This window comes from Talpa occidentalis, unplaced genomic scaffold, assembly GCF_014898055.3.
Source record: "Talpa occidentalis isolate TD23 unplaced genomic scaffold, MPIMG_talOcc4v2.1 talOcc4.10, whole genome shotgun sequence".
Lineage (NCBI taxonomy): Eukaryota > Metazoa > Chordata > Mammalia > Eulipotyphla > Talpidae > Talpa > Talpa occidentalis.
Genome location: NW_023600993.1, coordinates 42,254,332 through 42,281,949, shown reverse-complemented (window position 1 = coordinate 42,281,949; position 27,618 = coordinate 42,254,332). Strand labels below are relative to the sequence as shown.

The 27,618-nt window shown below is 42.2% G+C and overlaps 1 protein-coding gene and 1 long non-coding RNA gene across 8 annotated transcripts in view; one reads left to right on the top strand and one right to left on the bottom strand.

Annotated features, from left to right (window-relative positions):
• LOC119230640 (uncharacterized) overlaps window positions 1-27,618 on the bottom strand; it is a 587,338-nt gene that overhangs the window by 174,861 nt on the left and 384,859 nt on the right. The gene's annotated exons all lie outside the window — the stretch shown is intronic.
• LOC119230650 (ferritin light chain-like) lies at window positions 2,615-3,485 on the top strand. Its single transcript, XM_037491992.2, has one exon. It carries the CDS (start codon window positions 2,818-2,820, stop codon window positions 3,343-3,345), a length of 528 nt encoding a protein of 175 aa, XP_037347889.1. The 5' UTR covers window positions 2,615-2,817; the 3' UTR covers window positions 3,346-3,485.

Here is a 27,618-nt window from a genome sequence, read left to right as displayed (position 1 = left end):
TGGGAAAAGATGGCTTTCTTTGACTTCCTCATTTCTGGATCTGAAACATACCTATGACTGATATTTTTTTTTTCCTCTATCTTCTTAACCATGCCTTAACTTCAATGTGAAATGCTCTTCAGTGTTGCTCGATATTCCTGGGCAGGGGGTCTCATTCATTTACATCAATTCTGTGGGATCCTAATGTTCCCAAGAGAGGGATTAAATCAACAATATGGGAAGCATATAATCCTGGTAAATCTGTAATGCAGTGAAAGTTATCACTTTGGTTTTTATATCAAAAATAAAAAAGCTGAGGTAGCATGAACAACAGACTTACAAAGAATCACGAAATATTACAAAGGAGATTTTGAAAATCTTTGAGACATTTCAAAGGAGAAAACGAGTTCAATTTTCAAGCCCTGTATATTGGAGGGGGAAATTTTATCAGAATCTGGTGTTCTAATAGATATTTTCCAATCTCTAATTTATAGAGGCCCATTTTTGCTTGCCTTTTTACTCTCTGCAGGTCTGGCCAACTTCAAAGATTGATGAAATCTGAGAGTGGTATTAGATTTAACACCATTTCAAGATGGGCTTTAAGCTGAGTGAGAATGAGTTGGACAGGAAAGGAAATAGAAAGGAAGAGAAGGGTTCTATAGATGAAACTCTTGACCTTATAGCAAATTGAAATATTATTATTGCAATCCCCTCCAGAAACCTCTGGGGTGGTTCATAATGCTCTAAGATCATGCTGTTTCCCATGGTCCCATCTGAATACAGATAGTATAAAGTGAAATAGATTGTAAATAAGAAATTCCCTAAAATCAGTGCCATGCAATAGATGGCTCCTTGTTTTACCATGCATGGAATACTTGGGTCATGCTAGGAAGAGAAGCAGATACACTGAGCAGTTATTTTCTTCAAGAAGGCTAGCTAGCTTCCTAGTACGAGAGCTCAGTTAGAGAATACTGATAACAATTTAATGATTTTTCACACTTTGCCTTCAGGGACATCATCAAATCTTGTTTTGATTCTATCAGAAACTAAGAATTTTTTAAGTAACTAAACAAAATATCCATGACAGATGCAAAATGAGATACAATGCAAACTGATAATGTTTAGAAGCAGAAGTTGACAAATTCCAAAACATAGAGTCAAGAAATATGACCTCTTCAGTGAGCCAAAAATTAATGTCTGATATAAACCTATTCAATATGCCAATGCTCCAATGCCAATACTGCTTGGTTAATACAGAAGCAGTGACCCCACACCATTTCTTTAATTTTATGTCTACAGTGACAGAATACATATTAACACATATATCCTTTTAAAGTGCCTAAATGATAGTGTTAACGTTACAATGTAGGGTTCTTAATACACATATTAAATACATTTTTTACGTGATATTGAAAATTATGAGCTATGGAGTCCATACACCATTTTTTCAGCTCTATATTATGTAAATATTCTGTGCAATTTACTTAAACTGTCAGTGTCTCCATTTCCCCAACTGTAAAATGTGGATAATAACCCCTATTTCAGAGCCAGAGTGACAATTACCGATAACACACACAGAGTTCTCATTACAGTATGGGTTACATAATAACCTTTCAATAAACAGCTATTTCTATCATGTCATGACTTGAATCTTCAAATCTTTCTCTATTTTATCATGAAACCAAGATCTTAAATAATTTCAGATGTTGAAATAAATTCTTAAATTCTTCTCAACCTTTTTGGCTAAGATCAGGTATCTGCTCTTATCAGTTCTATTATCTTTTTCAATATACAAGCAAGACTGAGACAATCTCCTAGTTCAATTTTCCCCTCCACCTATTTCTTTCTCTTAGTAATGTATCTACTGAAGACCCTGTACCCCCTGACCCGTGGAATTTCCCATCCCCAGGGTTTTGTCAGTTGCGCATGCACACAGAGGTAACACAGCATGTTCCTCTGTGCTTGATAATTGCCACAAGTTGATGGCCAAACTAGAGACTTGATCAGATCAGTGACATCCCTTTAGCAAGACTAGTGGCTATAGTGTATAGTTTCCCCAGGAGAGACATGTTTTGTTCTGTTTTTTTCTTTGATGTCATTAATGCTCAGAAAGTAAATGCCTCATGAGTTTATGATGCTATGTTTAGTTTAAAGTGGGACTATAAGAGTTTTACTTAATTTTTCTAATGTATATCTGCATACATACTTGAGTCTCAGGACAATAATACCACCACCAATATTTCTGAAAATAGCTAAAATAATTTTTACATGTGCCTTCCAATTTTCCCCCATTTTTATTGTCATATTATGTCTGCACTGTCAACTCATACAGCTATTAATTAGCATACGCTTCTCCTTTTTAGGCATAGATATGTAATTTATAATTCAATTAATGTCCACTGCCAATTTCATATTGATCTCTCTAGTCATTCTAATGATCTGATGTGGATTCTCTAGTAGATTCTTTTTTAAATATAAACTTTTGGTCCCTCAATTAGCATATATCTATGTTCCCTATGTTAGAAGGTCCTTTTTTTTTTTTTTTGTAGCTATTTATTCTTTCCTCCTCCTGTCTTCATTCTTCCATTTTCTACTGGAGTAAAATGTTGCTGTCAAAAAATGATGAAATTGGCAGTGAGCTCGGCGGTCCCGCGGATCTGTCTCTTGCTTCAACAGTGTTTGGACGGAACAGACCCGGGGACGCACTTCTGTTATCCTCCGACCATCCTCCAACCTTTTTTCCAGTCGCAACCTACGGAACCACCCTCTCTACAACCCTCTCCCTCCGAGACCAGCGAAAACCGTTGTTTGGGCATACCTCCATACTGCCCGGCAACCATGAGCTCCCAGATTCGTCAAAATTATTGCACCGAGGTGGAGGCCGCCGTTAACCGCCTGGTCAACCTGCATCTGCGGGCTTCTTACACCTACCTCTCTCTGGGCTTCTATTTCGAGCGCGACGATGTGGCTCTGGCTGGCGTGGGCCACTTTTTCCGCGAGTTGGCCGACGAGAAGCGCGAGGGCGCCGAGCGTCTCTTGAAGATGCAAAACCAGCGTGGCGGCCGCGCCCTCTTCCAGGACGTCCAGAAGCCTTCCCAAGATGAGTGGGGGAAAACCCTGGAGGCCATGGAAGCTGCCGTGGTCCTGGAGAGGAACCTGAACCAGGCCCTTCTGCATTTGCACGCCCTGGGCTCTTCTCGCGCGGATCCTCATCTCTGTGACTTCCTGGAGAGCCACTTCCTTGATGAAGAGGTGAAACTCCTCAAGAAGATGGGCGACCACATGACTAACCTCCGCAGGCTGGCCAGCCCCCAGGCTGGGCTGGGCGAGTATCTCTTCGAAAGGCTCACTCTCAAGCACGACTAGATTCCTCCACAGCCCAGCGGCCTTTGAGGGGCCCAAATGGCACCCCTGGTGTTAAGGGCTTCTGCCTAAGCCTCTCCCTGGAGCTCTTCCAAGTTGTGGACCAAATGAAAACAATAAAGCTTTTTGCAGCAAAAAAAAAAAAAAAAAAAGATGAAATTCACTATTTCTTATCTTGGAAATAATGTGTTCTGTTGCTTACATGTCCAATTGTTTTTTGTTTTTTTGGTTTTTTTTTTGGTTAAATTCAGACAGGAATTGTCTATCTGGTGGAACATATCTTGCTGTTGGTTGATACTTAAAAGTGCACTTTCAATATTTTTAGCTCCAGAAATATGTTCTGAATCATTCTTTTTAGTAATTGTTATGAACACTTGTTTCAGTTTTCTTATTTAGGAATTCCTATTGCTCATATATCAGATGATTACTTCTATCTTTGGTGTTCATGTGATTTCTTTTTACTGTGTTTCTCTTATTTAGCGTGGCCACTATTTCTAATAACTTTTTTTTTTCCTTTTTTCCTAATTCTTCCATGAACTCTCTCATCTAATTTGAATTTTTCTAATTTTATGATATTTTTTGAATCTCAATTGAATGTTCAGAAGGCAGCTTGAATCAGGGAAGTTTTTTTCTTAACTTCATAGTTAAACTGATATTCAAAAATTAGTACTCCTAACTACTGTCAAATGTAGGATTAAAAATATGGTAGTCTTCGCTTTACAGTTTTCCTGGGTTTGGTCCTCTCTTACCTTTTTATCCAAACTTTCTTTTTAATCTACTGATCTTGTCCTGTTCAATTTTAAGTCCATCCCTCCCTCTGTGGTGAGAGTCCTGTCCCAGAAGGACCTTGGGGTTCAGTTTTAAGAATTCATACTAACAATATGGCTCAGCTCCTTCATACCTACTAGGTGATCTCCTGTTATGGGATGCACCAAAACCACTCCCAATTTTAACTACCATTCAAAAAAAAAATCATCCTGCTATCCATTTCAGCTAGTAACTGTGGGCTCTTTGGGGGACTCTTTCTTCTCTTCTCAGGTCTCCGAGATGGCCCACTGCTTTTCCCTGTTTTTTTTCCCCCACACAGATGATGCCACCTGCTCATATTCTGAGGATTGTGGCATGCCTTGCCACTTCATTTTTTCCCCCAATCAAAACTATTTTTTATTACTGTGGTAAAGGAGTAACATGAGGAGATCAACCCTCTTAACAAATCTTTAAGTGTACAGTATAGCACTGTTAACCACAAGACAAGGTTAAACAGAAAATCTCAAGAATGTTTTCATCTTGCATAATGTTCCTTCATTGTCTTCCAAAAGCATGCATTTTGCTTTTACTAACTAGTTTTTCTCATTTTATGTTATGATTTAAGAAGAACCAAGCATTTTGCTGCCACTGCCCATATTCCTCCCAAATCTCCTGATTCAACAGTTTCTACAAGCAGAAATTATTTGATTTATCATAAAGCAGGTTTCTGAAAGAAAGAAAGCAAAACTGAAAGAGTGAATTTGGGGTTTTTTCTTGGATACTTTAAGTTTATTTTTCAGGAGAAAAATGTAAGTCCCTGTGTTTTAATGTTATCAAGACTATCGTGGGAGACCACAGGTGTGGAATCAATAAAAAAATTAAGGAAACATTTTTCATTATGCAGTGATATTTGCAATTGATCCCCTAGGTCTCTCTGTTGTCTTAACTCCAGTTTCTACCTTAAATCTCAGTGGATGGAATATTCTAAAGCATTTACAATACTGAACCTGATCCCCCAGTGATCTGATTCTAAATGGACCACAGCCTGGGAATCACCAAACCAGGGCATATCCCACTGGCAGTGTTTGTATTTTGGGCACTCGGCTCTTGTTTTCAGCTTGGAGCAGACTTCATGTGAATCTTTCTGTACTTTTTCATTGACTTCCAAAGCACAGGTAGGGTGAATTACTTTATTGAAGAAATAAAATAAAGGGGAATATAAATACCATGAGGTATTTCTCTCAATTCCATTTTAATGCAGTATCAGGTAGGCACATGAAGGACAATTCTGAGATAAAAAACATACTACTTCTTTCACAGTACAAACAATTTAAATGTAAACTATTATTCTCAAAGCTCTCAAAATGAAAGATTTACAATAGCAGAGTAGTATTTATGAACTAAGATTTTGCCAATCATTTTCAGTAGCTTTAAGTGGCTCAATAACATGAGCCTGCTCTAGTGGAGCTCTGCATTTCTCATTATGCAGTGATTTGGTCATGATTCAGCATCTCCTCTGTTTTACCCAAGAATGTCCATGCCATACCACTACCAGTTAATGAGTTGCCTCATTTTTTTCTGCACAGCTCCCAGTCCAAAATCTGAGCGTTGTCCATCAAGGAACTGAGTTGTGATGGCACCAAATAGAAGCAAAAGCACATTCTTTGCTTGGCCTTCTTTAAATGACAAATTCTATACCTAAATCCTGATACTCTGGGATGATAATAATTTTCATTGCTATGGTTAGGTTTTTAAACTTCCTCAATGAAAAGATGAAAAAAAAACAAAATCAGAGCAGAAGCAAGGGAGAGACACAGAGATACTGCCATATACATAGAGACGCTGTACCTAGAGAATGTCTCACTGTCTATGTTGCAAGTATCATTTACTGAGAATCATCTGGAGCTGTATCCAAAATTTCAAAAGAGAAAAAGATCTCTCTTTCACCTAAAACACTTTAGGAAGAGACCCTCCTCTCCCTCACCTATACACCATTTTTGTGAGCAGACAACAGATCAGAGTATATTGGGTTTAGAGACCAAATCATAGCAAAGATGAGATGACCAAGCCAGTTAAATAGTTTGTCTGGTGCATGACCTCTTCCAGATGACTCTGGTTTGAGCTTTAAATAACCCCCCACAAACTTCCATATATCAATTTCTACAAAAGTCATAAAACCCCAGTCACCTTCCCCTCAACATCTGCTTTGTTACCATTTCTGCTTTTTTGCAAAGAATGAATGAGCATGCCAAGGCCCCATGATGGAGAGGTCACTTAATTTTTGTTTGTAAAGCCAAATCTCCTGTGCTTTCCATAATTACCAATCAATTTTACATAAATAGTAAAATTAAGCCCCATTATTCTCATTTACTACAAAATTAGAGGAATTAATTAAACATGGAAAAAGTGCCAATGCCTGCCAAGTCACTACTTCCAGTAGATAGAAACAAATTCAGGAATTACTTGCAGGCAGCAAGAAAAAGCAGCAGGACATTCAGAAACAGTGTTGCAACTGAGAAGTTATTTTTTTAGTAGTAGAAAGCTTCACAGCATGATATTCCACAGCACCATGATATTCCTGAGCTCCCCTCCCGAAGCTCCAGTAGGAAAACATAGTCTTATAGAGAAGGAATTCAGTCCGGGTGTGGGCTATTGTTTGTCGTTGTTTTGGGAAGCCATGGTTTGAGTTTTGTGTGAGTTTAAAAAAGAAGGCAAATTAAAGATATGCTTTCAACCCAGATTTGCCAAAGGACCTCCAGTCATCTGACTGTGGCTAATGAGTTCTGCCAAACTCCTGAAATCACATCACTGAAGTATCCATACTTACTTTTACATGAAAGCTCAAGATATCTGTAAGACCTGAAATAAAGTAAAAGCAGAGGTGCCCTGGGGGTAATAATAGGTACTCATTTTCTTTTTGCACTTTTTAATATAGGGCTCAACAATATTCACATCTGTTAGAAAACTTAGAATTTATGACACTGAGATAAGTGACATATCTTCACCACCTGAAGATCCAAAAATAAGATTGTCTAAGAATCCCTTCCAATTACTTCCACTAGGAAACAATGAAATTTATACTATTCTTTAAATAAACCCACCAAAATGATACCCTTTTAACTGTTGGGCTGCAATAAAATGATCTTCATATCTTCCTTAATGAGATTTTTATTGCTCATGTAAATCTGTCTTGTGTTAAATTTTTGTCTTGGGAACCCTAAATTATGTTACCTTGAGTTTTTCTGGTAAGCATGCAAGCATCCACCCAATTTTTGCTGTGAAAATGGCTCCTTCTGGCAAAGCGAAAGCAATTGGAACTCAGTTTAATTAGCTACCTTCTGTAAATATGCCATTATTCTTTTAGCTCCATGCTGGAGTTATTTTTTAAAGTGTACAGATAGCAATAATTAGTTTGGGTTATAGTTAGTTGGTATTAGTTAATGCCTGGGCATAAGTGAGAGGAAATTAAGACCAGTGTAGATTGTGGATACAAAACCGAGGGTAAATGAGTATCTCTCAGAACAGAAATTTAATCCATATTTTCAGGCACGGACTGGGAACTCAATTGCACAGAGAAACAAGTTTCTCACCTGAAGCCCATTTAGCAGGTTCTTTTGTGTGGTGTCTGTCTGCATGTTTTACAAGATCTCAAACCAACCTTTTGCCTTGGAATTTTTATAGCACTGTGGGCTGAAGATTTTTCCATGAAAGATTTGCAGCGAGGGATGGGGGATCTAGTCCTCAGGGGACTGGAGGTGGCTTGAGGATAGAGAAGTAAAAGCGAAAGCGACAGAATGGGCAGCAAGATGTCTGATGATTAATCCCTGTCATGTCCTAGGTGTCAGCCCAGTCCCTCCCTGACAGGACCACCATGGTATGGCATTGGCAAGGCCACACTAGCACCCTGAAATTTGCCAGATGTGGGCATCCACATAGACCACTTCCAGAGTAGGGCATCATCTCATCAAAGGAACATCATTCAGACACAAATGATTCTTGGTAGAAGAGGTCAGAAGCTCAACCAAAGGGAAATGTCTGGGAGATACAGCAGGCCCTACAACTCCTTTGAGGGTTAGCGACAATGGTCCATGTGAGAACTTATCAGCACCTCAGAGAAACCCCTAGAAGTAGATGGCATGTGGAGGCTGGGGCTACAGAGCAATGGTCTATTATGAGGAGCCTAACTCTGCCTGTGCACTTTTCCTTACAACCTGAGGCTGACCCACTGCACCCACTCCCACCACCTCTCTACTCGGGGAGAGTACGTCTGTATGGCAGAGGCGGGACTTTGCACAGGAACCAGCACTTGAAACGATATTTCACATCTAGAATTTTCAAATGCTCCAGAGTAAGAACCCCTTGAAATAGTCTGCCAGAAGAGAGTTCTTGGCCTACAAAATGTAGAAAACCCTCAAGCACTGGTTGGCTCATTTTAGAATTTGTACCCTGTGGTCCCAGGACTTGCTTGACCAGAAAGAACTATTCTGCTTCCAAGTGGTGGTTATGTGTGTGTGTGTGCATGCATGTGTATGTGTGTACATGGCACCCAAGCACATTACATGAAGCAGTCTGTGGACTGTACTTCTAAGTGGGAAGCAGGCCTCCTGAACTTCCTGCTCCCTTAGCAGCAGGACATGCTCAACAGCTTCCCACAGGAAGGCACCCCTGAAACAGGACTGAAGATACGGGCAGAGGCTAGAGATCTGCGCCTTAGAGACCAAGACCTTTAGGAACAGGATGGAACCCCTTAGGAAAGAGGACTGTGGTTAACAGGGTCCCAGCAACAGTCCCTTTAGCAGGCATTAGGATTTCTATCCAGGCATTAAGCATTATTTGTTAATTATTAAGAGACAGCTGCCTTCTCCAGACAGAACTTTACACTAGCCTTGAAAATAAACCCTTCTAAGAAAAATCCATCCCATATGCCAGTGAGGCACTTTCAAAATCCAAATGCTAAAATGAAGGTTCTACAGCACAGGGGAAGCTGAACTCTCACCTAAACAATCCCCTCATTCAAATGGGGGGCCCACAGGCATGTCTGAAAGTGTGATGAAGGAAAAAAGTGTTATGAAGGAAAGCAGAATAGCAAGAGGGAGAGAGAGCAAAAGACAGTTGCAGGCTGAGGTCACAGGAACAGAGATCTCAGCCCGAGACTGCTCCGGTACAACTGCTGAGAAGGGGAGCATGGTGCCCTTGACTTTGGAGCCAGAAAAAAGGGACATTCCAAAATGACATAAAATATGTCTGCTGAGGCAAATATCTTACATGACCATTTGCTCTGCCAAAGTCAAATCCTTCTAATAATCCAAACATATAGGGTTATTCTGGGATTTTGAGTATGTCCCAAACACCAGTCTGGACTGAGACTGTATTTTTGGTTCAATAGCTATCTGGACATAGCTAAAAGGTAAAACCCACCTCAAAAAGGCATAGAATATAAAACATGGAGAAAAATCTCCTATAAAATCTCAGGCTTATAAAGAAGCTAAAGAACAAGGAATAAACAGGAACCAGGGAATACGCAGGCAAATTCACTTAGGCAATTAAGATCTAAGGACCATTAACTTAGTGGCTGATGCAAGAGTGTCTGTTCTTGAGTTAACTGCCGCTTGCTAACTGTGTGACTTTAGAAGCATCACTAAACCTCTCTGAGCCTCATTTCCCTCAGAAGTGAAGTGAAGGTTAAAAAGTTTTTACCCAGTAATGTTATTGTAGGGGTTTTGTTTGTTTGTTTTCAAAGATTTACTTTATTTATACTAGAACCGGGGTACAGGCCACATGTGTGGGAAGGTGAGAGGATTCACCAGAGACAGAGCGGGGAGCAGAACAGGCAGACTGACCGAAATACACTGCTGAGGGGAGCAGTGGGCAAGACAGGAGAGGTCTGCCGCGCCATGTGGGTGGCTCCATGACCTGCAGGGATAGAACCAGCACTGCAGAAGCTGCAGACAGCTTCACAGAGCTGTTCTCAACTGCCTGCACCACCAGGTAGGCCAGTTGTAAGGTTTTAAAGGGTCTCTTAGAACAAGAATTTCTTAGAATAATAGCAAGGATCAGATGAATGATAGTTATTACTATTAACTGAATATGGACTATGTGCTACATTTACCTCTCTCAGCTAACCAGGATATCTGAGAAATAGTAGCAGAATTACTGTGTAAGCTAAAGGGTCAGGCTGTCATGTTTTTATTTGTGAGAATGAGTTGCCTATGAGCTGATTCTTGTTAGTGAGGCTGGTTCCTTCTGGGACAGTGATCAGAAGCCTCAGAACATTCTCAAAATTTGTCAGAACCATCATCATGAGATTCCTGCCTCATGTTGCTCAGTGGATTAAACAAGATGTCACATGCAAAATGCTTAGTCTGTAGCGGCTCTTAATAAATAGTAGCCGCTACCCCTGTTATTCTCCTTATCAATATTACAGTGGTGATTCTATTGCCACATAATCAAGGGCTGGATGACCCAATTTAAAATCTTACAATCAAATGCAAATGGAAAACTCAGATGCAGTCTATTTTCCAAAAGAGGGTTAAAATCTATTTTGATCAGTTTCTTTTTCCTTTTTCTTTCTTTCTTCATAAGACAATGAATGTAAGTGTTTTGTAAATTCTTATGCATTAGAGTTTTTAAATCACCCCAATTTTCAGTCTCCCGATCCATTTTCCCTACTACATTTTATATTCAAGAGGTTACAGGTGTTTATTGTTCCTGGTTCTCAGCAGTGAAAACACTGCCAGTTCAGACCCTCTGGCAGGAACACAGGAGAAACTGCGCCATCTGCTGGCTTCTTTGGAGAACTGCTTGGGGGAAGCGGCCCGCAGATACACATGGACGCTGAGTGGTAAAGCTGCAATCGGCCGAGCTGCCGCACAATGTTTGGAGAACCCGGGGGCAGGGAGAACTCAGTAATCATTGAAAATTTCTGAACCGTCGCAAGCTGGGTACGAAGGCTGTGCTGCTGTCTGTGGGGCATCTGGCCCATATCTCAGGACAACACCTGCCTTTGCAACTCCCCCAAGCAAATGGAGATTCAGCAGGGAACAGGCCTGATGCACTAATCATGCAGCTTCTTGCTGTTTAGTCCCAAACCCAGCATGGTGATTTATCATTGTCTGTTGCTTTCTGGCCCTGGCTTGGACTCAGACCACCAAGGGCTCCAGGTAGCCTCTGCTGTCACCTTTGCTCTCCTCCCCAGAGCCTCAGCATTTACCAGGAACTGTGGCCATCAGGAAGAGAGGCTTCACACTGAATATCATGGCCACTGTACCGCCCTGCCAAGCTGGGTGGAGAGAGAAGCTGGCCATCCCAGAGGGGCACCACTAAGGATTAAGCTGCCCTGCACAGAAAGCTGATCCGGAGAAATGCCCACTTAAACACACAGTTGAATTTCTCACAGAGGGCCTCACATACAAAAGAAGGCTCCTAGCATCCAGCAAGAGGACTATTTAGGCAACTATTCCTGGGTCAAATGTGCAGAAGTGTGAATGATATGGATGCAGCCATGTCTTGGGCACCTATTGTATGCCAGATATTGTCATATGTGATTTCATATTTAATCCTCACAGCAACTCTATTAGGAAGATACTATTACTATCCTGATTTTACAGATGAAGTTGAGGTGCATAAAGATTAAGCAGCTTGTACCAAGATTCTCAGCTAGTTAATGGAGAAGCTGGTGTACAAACCCAGGCCACCTGGCTTCTTCATTTTTACTCTCTAGGTGTGATTTAAATAACATTATAAAACCAAATGAAGTAATTGGATAAAGTCACTGACATGATCGAGTCTAAGATCATCAGTAGAGGAACCCCAGCCCTGGCTCCCCTGTGCTGCAACAGGGGCCTAACTTGAGATGTTAAAGATCAGTGGTTGAGGTAAAAGAAGAAGGTTCTAGAAAATGGAAAGATAGCAGAACCTGGGGAGACTCAGAGATGAATCACTACAGTAAACCAGGGAACTTGAGAGAATTTGAACAGTAGGAAAAGGAAGACAAGGGGACAAGAGACTTGCATAATTCTTCACATCAGAAAACTCAGCTGAGCTCAACTCAACTGTGGACCCAGGATTCTGAAAGCAGCTGAGCACAGGCACAAGGAAAGTGTTGGTTCAACTGCCAAACCAGAGGGTTGGCTTTGGTGTTGAGCCACTGCCCACATGCTGGTACACCATCCTATGTACACCTGGGTATTTCCGATGCTCGTGATCTCCATCCCCACCCTGGACGCACTGCCACTCACTCACTCACAGGGTCTGCTAGATAGGCAGTGAAGATGGTGGGGTGACCTGCCCTACGTGCACTCCATTTTCAGAGCATTTACAATCTAGTGGGAGGAGTAGACAGAAACTAAACAGGTACATGAGAGAGCCACAAATCAGAGAACAAGCTCAAAAGGAAATAAGGAGGACACTGTGTAGAAGAACAATGGGGAAGACAAGGACCTAGCCACCATGGGAAAGAACCAGGGGTGCCTGGTCAGGACCTGACTTCACAGGACCTCACATGTTCAAAGCTGATGGCACTTCCAGGGGAGGATCCACACCCACCAGCACACAGGAAGCTGACAAGGTTGAACAAATCACATCCCACAGTGCTAATGGAGGGCCAGTGCCAAGACCTCCCCTCCAAGCCCCAATCCACAGAACTCCTTTTGCAATATAAATTATCTATTACCTTGGGAATAAATGAATTTTAGTTTCATTACACTTTACATAGCTATATGTTAATAAATTGAGAATATTTTAAATATTCTAAAATCTGAGCACTTGATTGACTTTTCATTTGGGGGCGACGTCTGCAGCGTCTAATGATGAATTAAGGCCTCTGGAAGGGGGTGTGGCTTTGAAGCTGAGACTTGTGGCTTTGAAGCTGAGAAACCATGGCTGCAGAGGTGGAGGAGGAAGAGCACCGCCAAGAGTACAATAAAGCTCCTGCCCACTTGGTAGACAAAGGCCCCTCTCTTGGACTTACATTAAAAAGAAAATTTAAATATTATTAGGAAATATAAGATCCTGGTAAGTTCTGGTGGGAAGGCTTAGAGATAATTCCAAAACAAACTGATTCAAATTTAGCCAGAAGTGGAGAGAACAAAACCTCCTATCAGCTTAATGCTGCCCTTCCTTGAGCCTCACTAGGAGAAAACTTAAAATCACTGAATTGTAAGTAGCTAGGTCAACCAGCAGATTGGGCATCTTGGATTCATCCTCCTGAAAAGACATTAGAACTGCAATGTTCCAAAAAGGGCTGGGGGGAAGCATGGGTGAGGCTGAATTGCCAATGACAGCCTTCCCCACACATCTTGTAGTGTCAGTGACTAACCACGGGCTAAGCCCTTTGTCTGCTGGTGGCAGCACCTTTCAGCCTACTCCTCATGAGCTCCTGTGGCCCATACCAGAAAATTAGCTTTCTCATTAGGCTGGAGTTGAGGAAGCTAAGGTTTGAGCTGTGCCCATGGTAGTCTGAACCTTAAAAACAATGAATCCAGCAATCATGAGAGATGGTCCTGTTTGGGCCAGAGGCAAGGTCACAACCAGCACATTTGAGGAAGACTTGTCTATCACTAGGAGAAGGTGTCTACCTATTGAGAAAATAAAATGAGAGAGAGCATTCCTTGTCTGTACCGCTCCCTCCCACCACAAAGAGTACGTTAAACTTTGAACAATCCACTATTCAAATCTCCCACCACTTTAACAGGTGCTTCCCTGTTAAAACCATCACATTTTGCACGTCTTCCAATATAGAGGAGTTTCCCATTGGAAGTGCTCTATCAATCCCTCCCAGGCACGCAGGCCCTGTTAACTGTCTAATAGGTTACCAGTCCTCACTAAGTATTTATTAAATGATTGAATTGCTAAATTATCTAAATGTATCTCTACTACCACAGAATCCTCTCAGGCAGTTATTAAAGAGTAGGTTTCTCTTCATTTGAGCAGTCATGGAACTCAACAACTCACTGAATAATTCATTTATTTCACCTCCATGTAGCTACTGGGGACCCAATAGGTGTCAGGCACCTTTGAAAGATTTCCAGATATAGCCAGGAATAAAGCAGACAAGCTCCTGGCTCCCAGGGAGGGGGAAATGGGTGAGATTAAGGGTCAACAGGCTTTCTGTGAAGAGCTGAGTCTTTATAAGCCATGTATTGTCTCTGTAGTATATATTCTCAGGCTTAATATTTTATTTTTTTAAGATTTATTTATTTATGTATATAAGAACTGGGGTACAGGTGAGAGGTGTGGGGGGTGAGAGGATTCACCAGAAACAGAGTGGGGAGCAGAACAGGAGGAGCTACTGAAATACACTGCTGAGGGGAGCAGTGGGCGCGACAGGAGAGGTCTGCTGCGCCATGTGGGTTTCTCCCTGGTCAGCTGGGGATCAAACTTGTGCTGCAGTGGCTGGCGATAGCTTGATAGCACTGTCTTTAACTCCTGAGCCACCAGGGAGGCCCAGGCTTAATATTTTACAACCCTTAAAACTATAAAAATCATGATTATCTCAGCAGCATGGTCTATTAAAAAATAGACCATGAGTCAAATTTAGCCATTTACCATACTTTGCTACCCCCTGTGGCAGACAGACATTAATGTTAGGGAGAGATATAGGAGACAGTGCAGAATGGGCTACGTTGGGAGATGATTTTGGAGGGGGTCATGTAGGCCTCTTGGCAGAAGAACCATTCAAGGTGCGATTTGACAAAGGAAGAAAGAAAATCCCGGGCAAGATGTGGGGACCACGGGTAGGGTGGGACTGGCAGAGCCTTCAGTGAAAAGATTGCAGGTAAGGAAGGGCTATGGGAAGCCGTGCTGGGCCAGATCCTAACCACATTAGACCTGGTCAGCTGACTTGAGGAGTCTGGCTTTTATCTTAGCCTCAGAGGAAGCCCTTCAGGGGCTTTAAGGAGTGGAGTCCCTAGTTCAAATCAGAACTCTGACCTCCGTGTGGATTCTGCATGGGGAAATGAGAGAGAGAGATAGCTATAGTCTCCTGGGTTAAATGGTGCCTCTCCAAATATGTTGAAGTTCTAACTCCCAGTACCTCATTTGAAATAGGGTCACTGCAATGTAATTGGTTCAAATAAGGCCACAATGGAGTAGGGTGATTCTCCCATCCAATGTGACGGGCGTCCTTATGAGAATGCAGCCTTGTGAAGCAGACACCCGTGTAGAATAACATGTGACAACAAAGGTAGATGTTGGGGTGCTGCAGCTACAAGCCAAGGGTTTCCAAAGACACCAGCCATCAGAAGTCAGAAGAAGTCAAAGAAGGACCCCCCTGCAGGTCTAGAAGGGAGCAAAGCCCTGCCAGCATTTCTAACACTTCGATTTCTGGACTTCTACCTTCTAGAACTGTAAGTCAATCAATTTCTGTTGTTTTAAGTCACCCAGTTTGTGGCACTTTTTTATAGTGCCACAGCTCTATAGGAGACTGACACAGCTCGTGAATAGCTAAAAGTGGATATAAAGGAGGACTGATTTGAAAGACATTGGAAGGTAGGGTTAAAAGAATGTGTGATGGGTTGGATGTGTGAGGAGCTGGAGGGATGAAGACATGATGAGGTTGGTGACAGACACAGGCTAGCCACACTGGTGCTAGAAGAGGGTCTGATTGGAGAGAAGAAGAGTATTTCCTTTCAAAATAAGCCAGAATCTCCCTGGTGGCACAAGGGGTTGTCTCAGACTGTGAAGCTACCCACAGCCACTGCAGCATGAGTTCGATCCCTGGCCAGGGAGCTGCCCACATTGTGCAGCAGACCTCTTCTGTCTCCCCCAATGCTCCACTCAGCGGTGTATTTGAGTCTGCCTGTTCTGTTCCCCACTCTGTCTCTGGTGAATCCTCTCACCCATCCTGTACCTCTGGTCTGCAGTTCTTGTATGCATATATAAATAAATCTTAAAAAAAATCAAAATAAGCCATTCCATCATTTCTCTAGTGGAAGAGAAAGTACTACTTTCATAATAAAAGCAACATAAAAGCAAGCTAGAAAAGCACAAAGAAGGAAAAGATGAGAGACTCCCATGTCTGGCTTGAAAATCCCTGCGGAAGGAAGTAGCATGAGTATGGGGAAAAAGAAAGGCACAAGGGTGCCTGCTGGTATAGGTTGGGGATACACCAAGATTTCAGTTTGGCGTATGAGGTTAAGAGGTAGATATAAGAGGAAGGGTCTCTGTGAGTTCTAATTTAAAAAATGCTGTGGGGCTTTGACAAGCACAGGTAGAAGTGCCTCGGGAGCAGAAACCTGCACGTGACTTAAAAGGCCAGCTTCCTAAAGCTGTCTTTGCTCAGCACAAGCTCTGCTTGGGGCTGCCCAGGTGTGTCTGGCGCGGGAGGAACAGCCTTTCAAAGCAATGTGTTAGCTCTGGGCACCTCCTTTAGAGGAATCACACCATGGCAGGAATAAAAAGGTTGAATGTTATTTTAATTGAATTTGTTTTCAATTTATTTTCAGCTGTCTAGGGAAAAACCTTTTACACTTACATCATTTGATTCCTTTTTACTTCATGTCCATTATCCTCATAATGAGCTCTTAACGCATTAATGCGGCCCTGTTTGCCAAACGGTGATTCGCATTGGTCAAATCAATAAATAGCAGAAGCATAAAAATACACCAAATAAGACACTGAACCAGAATATAAATGGAAAACGTGGGCTCCCACCTCTTTAAACGTGAAGATTGCATTTTGATCTTCTGTCCCCAGAATCAGAGTGAGTGGCAGCAATTCCTGATTGTCAAAATTTTCCAAGGAAGCCTGGGTCCATGGACCACCAGAGCTATACACTGAGGATCCCAGGAGCTCCTTCTACCTGCCATTGCCCTGTAACCTCAACCTCCCCTCTGCACCTTTTCAGCAAGTGCTGAGGCTGAAGCAATAGCTGTTTTTCTAAATGTGTGTGTGACACAAAGAGGAAAATCAAAATGCAAATGTCTATGGATAGTATTTCAAGGTTTAAATGAAGCCAAGGAGAGTGAAAACACTTGCCATCTATACCTACAGCCATACATCTTAACATCTACTCAGCTGGCAGTCCTTATAATGCCAGCGTGGCATGGTGGAAATATAAACACATTTCAAACTGTGGGGGCTTGGCAAGCTTCTTGATTCCAACAGGAGGGGGGATTTGCTCTGGGACCCAGGAAATATGGGGGGCAGAGTAAGGAACATGTCTTGGAATGCGATCAATACAGATTTAATGAATGCAGGGCTTTTCCTTTGCCCACCACTGTTAGGACCGTAACCTAAACTAATTGATAAATTTGTAATGATCTAGTGCAAGAATTCCCCAGCTGTGTTCCAAGGAACACTGGTTTTCTGCAACTTAATCAAACAGCAAAACATCAAAAATAAAAAATTCATCAGAAAAATGCATAGTTTGCTTAAGGAACTTCAAGAGTCCCTACATGCTCAGTTATTCTCCTTGATAGTCCAAAGTACACTAGTATTATAGACTGAGAACTCTTACAGCAAACTCTAGTTAATTAGCTTTTTCCAATACTTGTTTGACTGAGAAAACCTTTCAAAAATAATATTTTAATTAGAACAACTCACTCCCAGGAAAGTACTTAAAGCACACCCGAACTGGGTCTTCACCTGCTGTGGGACACCTCGCCTACCACCCTCCACCAGGCAGGGCCACCACTGCCTCCTTCTTCTGTCTTTCCCATAGACTGAAGTTCTTTAGGACAAATTTCAGGCTTTACTCATCCATACTATCGGTATTCAGTAGCAAGGTGTCAAAAAAGGGAAGATTTTCGGGACTCATTTCATTGTAAAGGACAGAAAGCTAGAGCTAACCAGCTCAAGAAAATGAGCATTTATTGAGAGGACACTGGGGGACACCCACAAATCTGAACATGCTTAACAGTAAGTCTCAGGAAGATAAGACTCGAGGAAGTTGGCGGGTGGGGGTGGCTTCAGGGACTCAAATATCTTCAGGACCCTGCCCCTCCTTTTCTCACTACTGCTTATTTCTGTTCCTTTCTGCATGTTGGCTTTGTTTTCCCAAACAGACAAACCTCATAGATTAATAATTCGAGAAAAAAGGTGGCTATTCCCTTAAAAAATTTCAGGGGCAAATTCTGATTGGTTTGAAGCATGGCTTGGGCCTGTGTGACTTGTCCACTTAGATCTTGCTCCCACTCCCAGGTCTGGGTCCTGTGATTAACAATCTAGGAGCACATAGTTGGCTCTAATGTTTGGAATAGCTCTCCAAGAGAAAGAGGGCTGTGTGCAGGGCTGACATACTAGGCATATTCTCCGCAGATGGAATGGAAGTATTGCTGGTTCTGGGGGAAAGAACTATTTCCTTTTTACCCCTTCCCTCATGCCTCTGAAATCAGTCTGGCTATAGAGATGTTCCTGTGGATGAAGCATTCTGCTTAGCTCATGTCCTGCCCTTGCATTCGATATGTAACCTGGGTCTGCTCCTCCCAGAAGGGAAGCACAAGGGGTTAATCGCTTTAGCAGATCCATGACCTATTTGGTGATTCTGCACCTCAGCTCTCCATTATGCCTTTTTGTAAGTGGGGAAATTGTGTTATCACAGGAGAAATGAACTCCCTTGTTTCTTGAGAAATTCTCTTAAGTCTGGACAAAGGGTTTTATGTTTATCAACCTTCCCTTTGTGACACCTCACACTAAATGATGCATCGATCATGTTTTAATTATATAAGTCAATTAAAAAAGCTTTATCTTTATCAAATTTTTGCTAGGACCTATATTTATTTAGGCTTTTTGGTTAAAAATTATGGATCACTACCTAACCAGTGTGGAGACTTCTCAAAAATGGCAAACAAGTATCATGGAAGAAGATATTTCTATCATGTACTTTTTTTAAAAAGATTTATTTATGCGTACAAGAACTGGAGTGCAGGCCAGAGATGTGATGGGTGAGAGGATTCACCAGAGACAAAGTGGGGAGTATAACAGGCAGATGTACTGAAATATACTGCTGAGGGGAGCAGTAGCTAGACAGGAGAGGTCTGCTGTGCCATGTGAGTCTCCTCCCTGGCTGGGGGTTGAATCTGTGCTGTAGTGGCTGCGGACAGCTTCATAGTGCTCTGTGTTAACCCCTTGCGCCACCAGGGAGTCTCCTCCATCATGTACTCTTTATAAAGTCTCGTTTTATCTACCTACGTCTTTCTCCTTATACTCAGTCTGTCTATTCACCTAGCTACCGACAAAGTCTTTTTATCATATATAAAAACCTTACCCCAGTGGATTTCTACAATCAATACCTAATCAATACTATGCAAGGGACAGCGATCACTCACACTTAAGAGAGAGCATCCACACCTATGCTTTTCCCACTTGGGGAATGTGGGTGGACCCAGACTCAGCGTTTCCAAGTTGCCTTATCTTCAGGACTGACCGCAAATGGGGACACATTAGTAGCAGAAACAGACCCACAATTCAGATGCAAGCATCACAGAACGAAGGCCATTTCGAAGTTTCTCTGCCCAGAAAATGGCTGACAACCTCTCAGCTGCACCCATCACAAGGTCTGCAGGATGGTGTGGGCCTACTGCTCTCCCGCCCACTCCACCGATTATTTCTTAACATCACTTCCATGTCAGTTTCCTGAACCAGGTCACGTTTGCAGCACGGAACATGGAGGGAAAGGTGAGGCTCCCTGGTGAACAATCTCTTGAGGAAGCATATTTGAAAATAAAATGCCATTCTCATACACACAACCCCCTTCTTAAATGCATCTGGATCCACAGAATCCAGTGTGTTAGTCAACCCTGCTCCCTCCTCACCTTACCCTCCCAGCCAAATCCTCTCAGCACCTTAGTTGCTTTATTGTTTGTTTTTAAATATTTAGTTCTTGATGAAAAATTTGTGATATTTTTGCACACTCAGAACAGATAGAACTATGACCCACATTTTATAATATATGTAGCTCCTTCCATGTATTTTTAAAAAGTCTGGTTCCTTCCAAGAGCTTTATCTATCCTCCACATAAAATATAGACACCTGGTATCCAAAAGAACCTGTTTTCAAGATAAGGTCTTTCATACTAGTGTCTGGGAATAATTTTCCTTTGCTGTCAGATTAAAAAACAACATTTACTAGCAAATGTTCAAGGGGCATCGACTATGTGCCAGATATTGCTTAGCAAAATATTGAGGACCCACAAGTCTACTGGGGAAGTGTCACACACCTGACAAAGTATAGTGTCTAGTGTCATGAGGAGCAGTGATAAGGGAAGTACAGCACGCCATGAACTGGAAGGACTCATACCCAGTTCATCTCCAGCAATCAGGGAAGACTTCCCAGAGGAGTCTTCAAAGAATGAGTAGGAATTAATGAAGTATAATAGTCAGTATGCAGAAGGGAAAAATGTGAAGAAGACAGGTGACTGAGCCTGAGAGGGGTAGTGAGGGGTGCGGCTTCCTAGCAGGAAGACTACCAGAGAGGGAAAGAAAAGGGAGGGGGCGTGGGAGGGAGAAGAGAGAGGAGGGGAGAGAGAAAGAGAGAGAGAGAGAGAGAGAGAGAGAGAGAGAGAGAAAGACAAAGAGAAAAAGACAAAGACAAAGACAAAGAGAGAATAACTATAAGAAAGTGAAAATCAAAATCAACAAAAAACTATGAACCAGAGACACTTTTTAGGGGGTGGGGGGGGGAGGGGAGGGATTGGGGTCAGAATGGGGGGGTTGCAATTGTATGGGGAATATAAAAATAAAATTTATTATTAAAAATAAATAAATAAATAAATAAATGATACATTTAAAAAAAAAGAGAGAGAGAAAAACAGTAAGTTGGATAAGAGTGAAGAGGACAGTCCTAACAGGGACCCAGAGAGAGGTCAACAGGGCCTTTACTGGAAGAATTTTGTAGGCCATACTAAATCTGCTCTTACAGCAACCCTTTGAAAAAGCTTCCAGTGGGATTTGCTCCCTATGACTGCTTATGGAGGATAAATAGGAAGGAAAAGGGCAAGACTTAGAGACAGAACAGCCAACTCTAAGCCAGTAGCAAGGAGAGCTCTGCACAAGGGCAGAGGCTATGGGGATGGGAGATATGACGCTCAGGAAGTACAAAGGCAGCATTTGCAGGGTGGTTAGAAGGATGAGGAGGAAGAGAAAGCAAATACATCCCCAGGTTCCTTGAATAAAAGGATGACATTCACAGAGAGGGTGACACAGGGAGAGGAGACAACCAGGAGCAGGAATGAGCTGGGGGAGGTGTGTCTACACACATGGGTATGAGAACGTGCCGTCCGTCCACCATTCTGAGTCAGGCAGGTGATTCTGTGGTAACAGCCTGAACAACTGCAAAATGAAAGCGACTAACACTACCTGTCCACACCAGCTAGCTACGCTCCCCACACATCAGATTCACTCTGGCTCCTGGATGACAGGGCAGCCTCTGTCTCAAACACTGGCATGTCAAGAAAGAGAAAATGTCACAGCGAACCTTGAGTTGGCTCTTAAGTGACACACTTTACTTTTACTCATGTACCATTGACCCAAACTAGTCACATGGGTTTCCTGAGTTATTAAATGGAGAAGAGGGGTAGAAATCTGTGATTGAGAGAGACAACAGAAGATATGATGGAAGAGTTAGCCAATCCATGACACTTGGGACAAGTGGCCAGAAATCCGTTCCAAGCACCAACTAAAAACAAACAAACAAACAAACAAAAAAACAAAAAACCCAAAACCTAGTTTCTCCCATTCTAAGTTGGTGAGGCTGGCATAAGGGCAGCACTAGGGGGTGCATGCTTATAAGGGCACCGTGAAAAGGAGAAAAGGGCATCAGCCACTTGGCTTCTGGTCCTGCATCTGTGTAGCCTGTACCAGTTCTTTTCTCCTCTGAACTGGAGCTTCCTCAACTGCCAAATGAAGGTGTTAGATATAAAAGCTCTTTAAAAGTTCCTTCCAGTTCTAAGATCCATGGCTCTCACCTCTGCTCTATGCCTGTGGTCTAAGAATCTGATTTCCAGGTCTTCTACTAATGCAGCTTCAAAGACAAGGATCTCTCTCACTGCCAGAAGGTCACACTGCAGGAGTCAATATTCCAAAGGGGGACCTAGACCTCTGCAATGTGTAAAATGTGTTTTCTGATCCTAATTTATCACTGCCCTGACAGAATCCACCTTCTCTACCAGGCCTTGCCTGTTGCATCAAATTAGGAACTAAACACAGTTGACTTACTTCTTAACCCTTCCCTGTGAGAAGGAACTACAGCAACTTTGGCTGTGATTTGTCCCTTCATGCAATCACAAGAAGATTAGAGCATGGGCACTTGGAACCCCAACCCAAATTGTCATGCTTCATTCAGTCCCCCTTTATCACAGGCACAGCTGCCATTATTGCCCCATTCTGCTTTAATTCCTGTCCCTTGATGTTTATCTAGCGCACAATGATGCATCCAATTTCCAGATGCCCAGGGCTACAAATCCTTTCAATACATAACCAGCTCAAAATATGGATTTTTGCATCCAAGGTGGATGCCAAGATGACTACAGATATTTTACCAAGCCGATGTAATTAAAAGTGATTACACACGTGCACACAGACATACCATCATCTTGATGCAGTAGAATTTGACACAGGAAATTCTGAAGCATTATAGAGTAAGACAGAGTCTTCTTAGTGGTGTAGGGGTTAAAGACACAGCACTATTAAGCAACCACCAGCCACTGCAGCATGAGTTCAATCCCCAGCCAGCCAAGAAGCTACCCACATGGTACAGCAGACCTCTCCTGTCGAGCCCGCTGCTCCCTTCAGCAGTATATTTCAGTAGATCTGCCTGTTATGCTCCCCACTCTGTCTCTCATGAATCCCCTCACCCCCCTCACCTCTGGTCTACACCCCAGTTTTTGTGTGCATAAATAAATCTTAAAAAAAAGTAAGACAATGGCGGAGGAAATGAGGATGGCAGAAAGGAACCTAAGAACTATCTTAAGCTAGCCTTGTTACTTAAAGCCTACTCTGCCGAATGTAATTTGGTTAATCTGTTTAATTAAGGAAATGGCATTGGATTGGATTCCCTGGGCCTGGGTTTATGGCTCAAATAAATATAGAATTACTTACAACAGCAGTCCCCGACAAAGTCTATTTTAACACCTCCCTCCTACAGAAGGTACGCATGCAGTGTTCCACTCCCTAACATTGGTGTGAGGCTGCAGAACTCAGTCTTGGGTCTTTGTGATGGCCAGACTCTTAGATGGTCCCAGTGACCCCCGCCTGCTGGTATGTGCTTGTGTCACACTTTCCCACTAGGCCCTAGGCAGGACTTGCTGCTAACTGATAGAATATGGCAAAGATGATATGATGTCACTTCTGCAATTGTTACTTAAGATTATAGCTCCCATATGGCAGTGGACACTCTCCTTGCTTGAGTGGATGAAATAAGCCACCACGCTGAGAAAGTCACACTATTGGTCAGCCAGGAAGGGAGGGTCTTAGTCAAACAGTGAGCAAAATTCTGCCACCAACCTGAGTTTGACAGTGAATATGTCCCAGTGGAGCCTTCTGATGAGACTTAAGCCATGGCTAACACCTTGATTGCAGCCCGTGAGAGACTCTGAAACCCCAGCTAAGCTGGACTGAATTTCTGACCCATAGAAGCTGAGACAGTAACTTGGGGGGGGGGGGCAGGGAGGGGATATTGTAAGTTTTAAGTGGCAATTGGTTACACCATAATATAAGATTAATACCGATCCCATAGCAGGTTTTGGACAAGCTAAATGTGCGCTGGTGAAAGGCTTTTCATGCACCATAAAATATATTTTTCTTGCATTTACCTAGTAACTTCATTCCTGGAAAATACAGTGTTCATTTAAACCATGAGGAGAGTATCTTCTACTTTATATGTAAGTTGAAATCAAGTTCAAAGTTTGCATAGGTATAAGTGGTATTTGCATTTGTTTAAAAGCCTGAGTAGTACCAGAAATCTTCCAAGAATGAGGCTTCAGGGCATGGGGCTGCATATGGGACATTTAATATTCCTGACCACAGGCTACCTCCAAGTCTCCACACCTTCAATTCCTGCAACCACCAATAACAACAGCTCCATAAATTTCCAACATGGCCTCTTGGGAGCAATGTCACCCCCACTGAGGAATCTTTCAGGAGCACACTGTCATAGGAGAGAACATTCCTCCCAAAGAGAGTCTGAGTACAGGCAAAGGCTTGACATGGGCAGGATGCAACAGGAGGGGAATGGAGGGGAGGTAGGATTGCAAACATGCAGTCACTTTCCAGAGTTCTGATACCAGTACCTTAGACTCTGAAGTCATGCACACCTGTACACAAATCCACCCCAGTGTCTCCCTCACAGCTAGGGAATGTGTGTGGGTTACCTCGGATTTCTGAGGGTTACCTTGGATTTCTGAGCTTTACATCTTCATTTGTAGTAAGAGGGTCACTACAATTATATCACAGGGTGTTAGAGACAGGTATGCTACAGAACTGGCATGTTTTCATCCATCACCATCACTTTATTCAGGGGGTTCCAGGTCCCCTTTTCAGAAGGAGCCCAGAAATCCCATGCTTCTTTCAAACAGGTTTACACAGCTCTGCCTCACTGCTTGGCTGAACAGAGAAGGCAAAGGAAACCTTTGAAATCTGAAATGTGACTTGTCTGTGTCATCCTGAGTTTCAAATATCTGCTTGCCCGGTGTTTGGTTTCCTTTCTCAATTTCTAAAGGCAGGATAGATAGCAGTTAGTGCACAAGCAATAAAGTTTGAATCTCTGGTTGAAATCCCAGTTCAGTCACTGCTATCTCTAGTAATTTATCTGATCTTCAATTTCCTCTTCTGTAACATGAAGATGATAATAGCACGTATCTCTTAGAACTGTTTCAAGAATAAAATAATCCACAAAAATGCTTAGAACAATAGTATCTCATTATCTGCTTCATAGTAAGGACACAATAAACAATGGCCGGTGCTATTGTTATTACCACGTCTATGTTGCTGCACTAATAGGGTCTATAGTAGCGAAGCTATAAAGCACAGTGAGGTAAAATGCCAGCTCTGCATCCAGTTCCTGTTGTGCCTCTTATTAGCTGTATACTCTTAGGGCAACTATAAGCCCCCTAGTGTTAATTTCTCCCTCAATCTAAGACATTACAGTAGAGAGTAAATGTTGCTTTGAAAGGTACAATGCAACTGCTGTAAATTATTTTTTAAAAATAATTAAGTCTTTATCAGGCCTCCCTGGTGGCACAAGGGGTTAAGTCTCAGCACTATCAAGCTATCAGGAGCCACGGAAGCATGAGCTCGATCTCTGGCCAAGGAGCTAACCCACATGGTGCAGCAGACCTCTCCTGTCTCTCCTGCTGCTCCCCTCAGCAGTGTATTTCAACCAAACTGCGTATTCTGCTTCCCACTCTATCTCTGGTGAATCCTATAACCCCCGCACCTCTGGCCTATACTCCAGTGCTTGTATGCATAAATAAAGTAAATCTTAAAAAAATAAAATTAAGTCTTTATCATCAATATAATCATAGACAAGTGAAAAAAATCTCTATAAATATTTGAGTGGTAATCATAAAAATGTAAAGTGGCTCTGACATGCTGTGGCATCTAGGATATGAGAAGAGAATTTGAAAGTGACCCAAGTCTCAGACTGAGTCCCAGGACTTGATTTTTGCTCTTGCCTAGATCATGCATCTTGCACAAATGCAAGAAGATACTGTGTGCTAATCTGGATTGTTTCCTCAGCTATATGCCTTCATTTACTGGGGAAGCAGGATCAAGAGATTCCAGGAAATAAACACTCATCTTTCTGTTAGGAGTAAGTACATTAATGATCAAGTTCTGGTAGAAATATCTATTATTTTACAATTTTTCTGAAAATTAACATGGCTTTCCCCTTGCAGTGAATAGCCTCTCCCCAGGAGCTGGCTTCCTAGGGAAAATAGCTAATATTTTTCAGCAGGTATTGAAAGCAAGAACCAGGTTGGTGTAAAATGTGCGTGCTTCTGCATTCCTGTTTCCCTCTGTGCAAAAAGCACAGCATCAATTGGATGAAATAATAGCTATTCAATTGGTCATTCCCTTATGACTGCAAGCCATTTGGAGCTCAGTCACGCTTACGAAAGCCAATATTGACTATGTGTAGAAATATCTGGAATGAGATGCTTCACCACTGACATCTTTCATTCATAATTACTGCAAAGTCTGCCTGTCCAGACCCAGTCAATGGCCAGTCAATATTCCCATTATAAGCCAGAGCAGGGTGAATGATTAGGGCAGAAATACAAAGCAGACATATACTCAGTGGGCCCCCAAGGCCAGGCATCAGAATTGGCCAGAGAAGGCCTCAGAGGCTGAGGAGGGCCTTAAAGAAGGCCCTGAGCTCTGAGGAATTTCTGTAGTCTATGTTTCATAGGTTTGGAAATTAAGTCTCTTTTCAATGATGCAATGCATGCCAACACCCTCTGTAACAAGCAAACTTCTGCACAGGGTGCATCTTTTTTTGCAAGAGAAATAGCATATAGCTTGTTGCAATTTTGCATTTTGGTGGCACTGTTTTCCTTGCTGAGGAGAACATAATTTGAATGACTGTGGATGATGTGGTTATAGCCAATCAATAAACAATTCAAGTCAGAAAGTATGAACACGCAATGTTCATCCCAAAGATGGTATCTCAGTTTTGGTAATGGTGCAGAAACCCTGCCATGTCATAGAGAGGGGTTGATATTGGTGAATTATCTTGAAATGGCTTGCAAATGCTAGAGTGCAGTTTGGCTTTTGATGGGGCTGCTGGTGCAGGATTTGCTTGCATTGCAAACCAATTTGGCAATTTCTGCTTTGTCAGCATGAGGCCACTCTGAGCCCTAATTCTGAATTTTCCCATAAATCCTCTGAGGCCGCAAGTGCTAAATGTTTTGTATACTTGGTGCATGCTACTGGGGGGAATTTTCTTTTAAATTGCCATTTTTAGGATTCATCTAAAACATGTAATAAAATAAGGATACCAGAGTTGTCTGGTATAATGGAGGTGACTCACTCCCATTGTTTTACAGAACATCCCTTTAGATCCTATAATTCTTGGCCATGATGAATGTCACTACCTGAATCTAATTTAGGTAATTTTCCTGCTACTCTAGTGTATAGCACAGAAATAAGTATTAATTCACTGCTAATTTAGTGTCCTAAACCTTAATTAGCACCAAGCCAAGTCTGGAATAGCTGATATTGAAAGCTCAGCAAAGTTTTATCCAACATAAAACTACCATTGTGCGTACATACAAATGTATGATATCCTATATACCTTGGAAGTACACTAACTGGATCTTTGCTTTAAATACACGGTATTAAACTTAAATGGTATCAAAACTGTGCAGCCTATCTAAGCAGCAAATTGAGTTGGAGAGAAACAGCTGGTTGAAAAGATTCTCAGTGAAGTTCCAAAGACATTCTTAGGCACAGGGAATTTTGAGGGTGCTCCAAAGGAAACTATATTTCTAAAGCAGTAAAGTCAATAGAATGTTTCAGAAAACATATATTCTCCCATTTAATTCTCATGATGTCCTCTAAAAATGAGCTCTACTAATCCCTTTCATTGCCGAGGAAT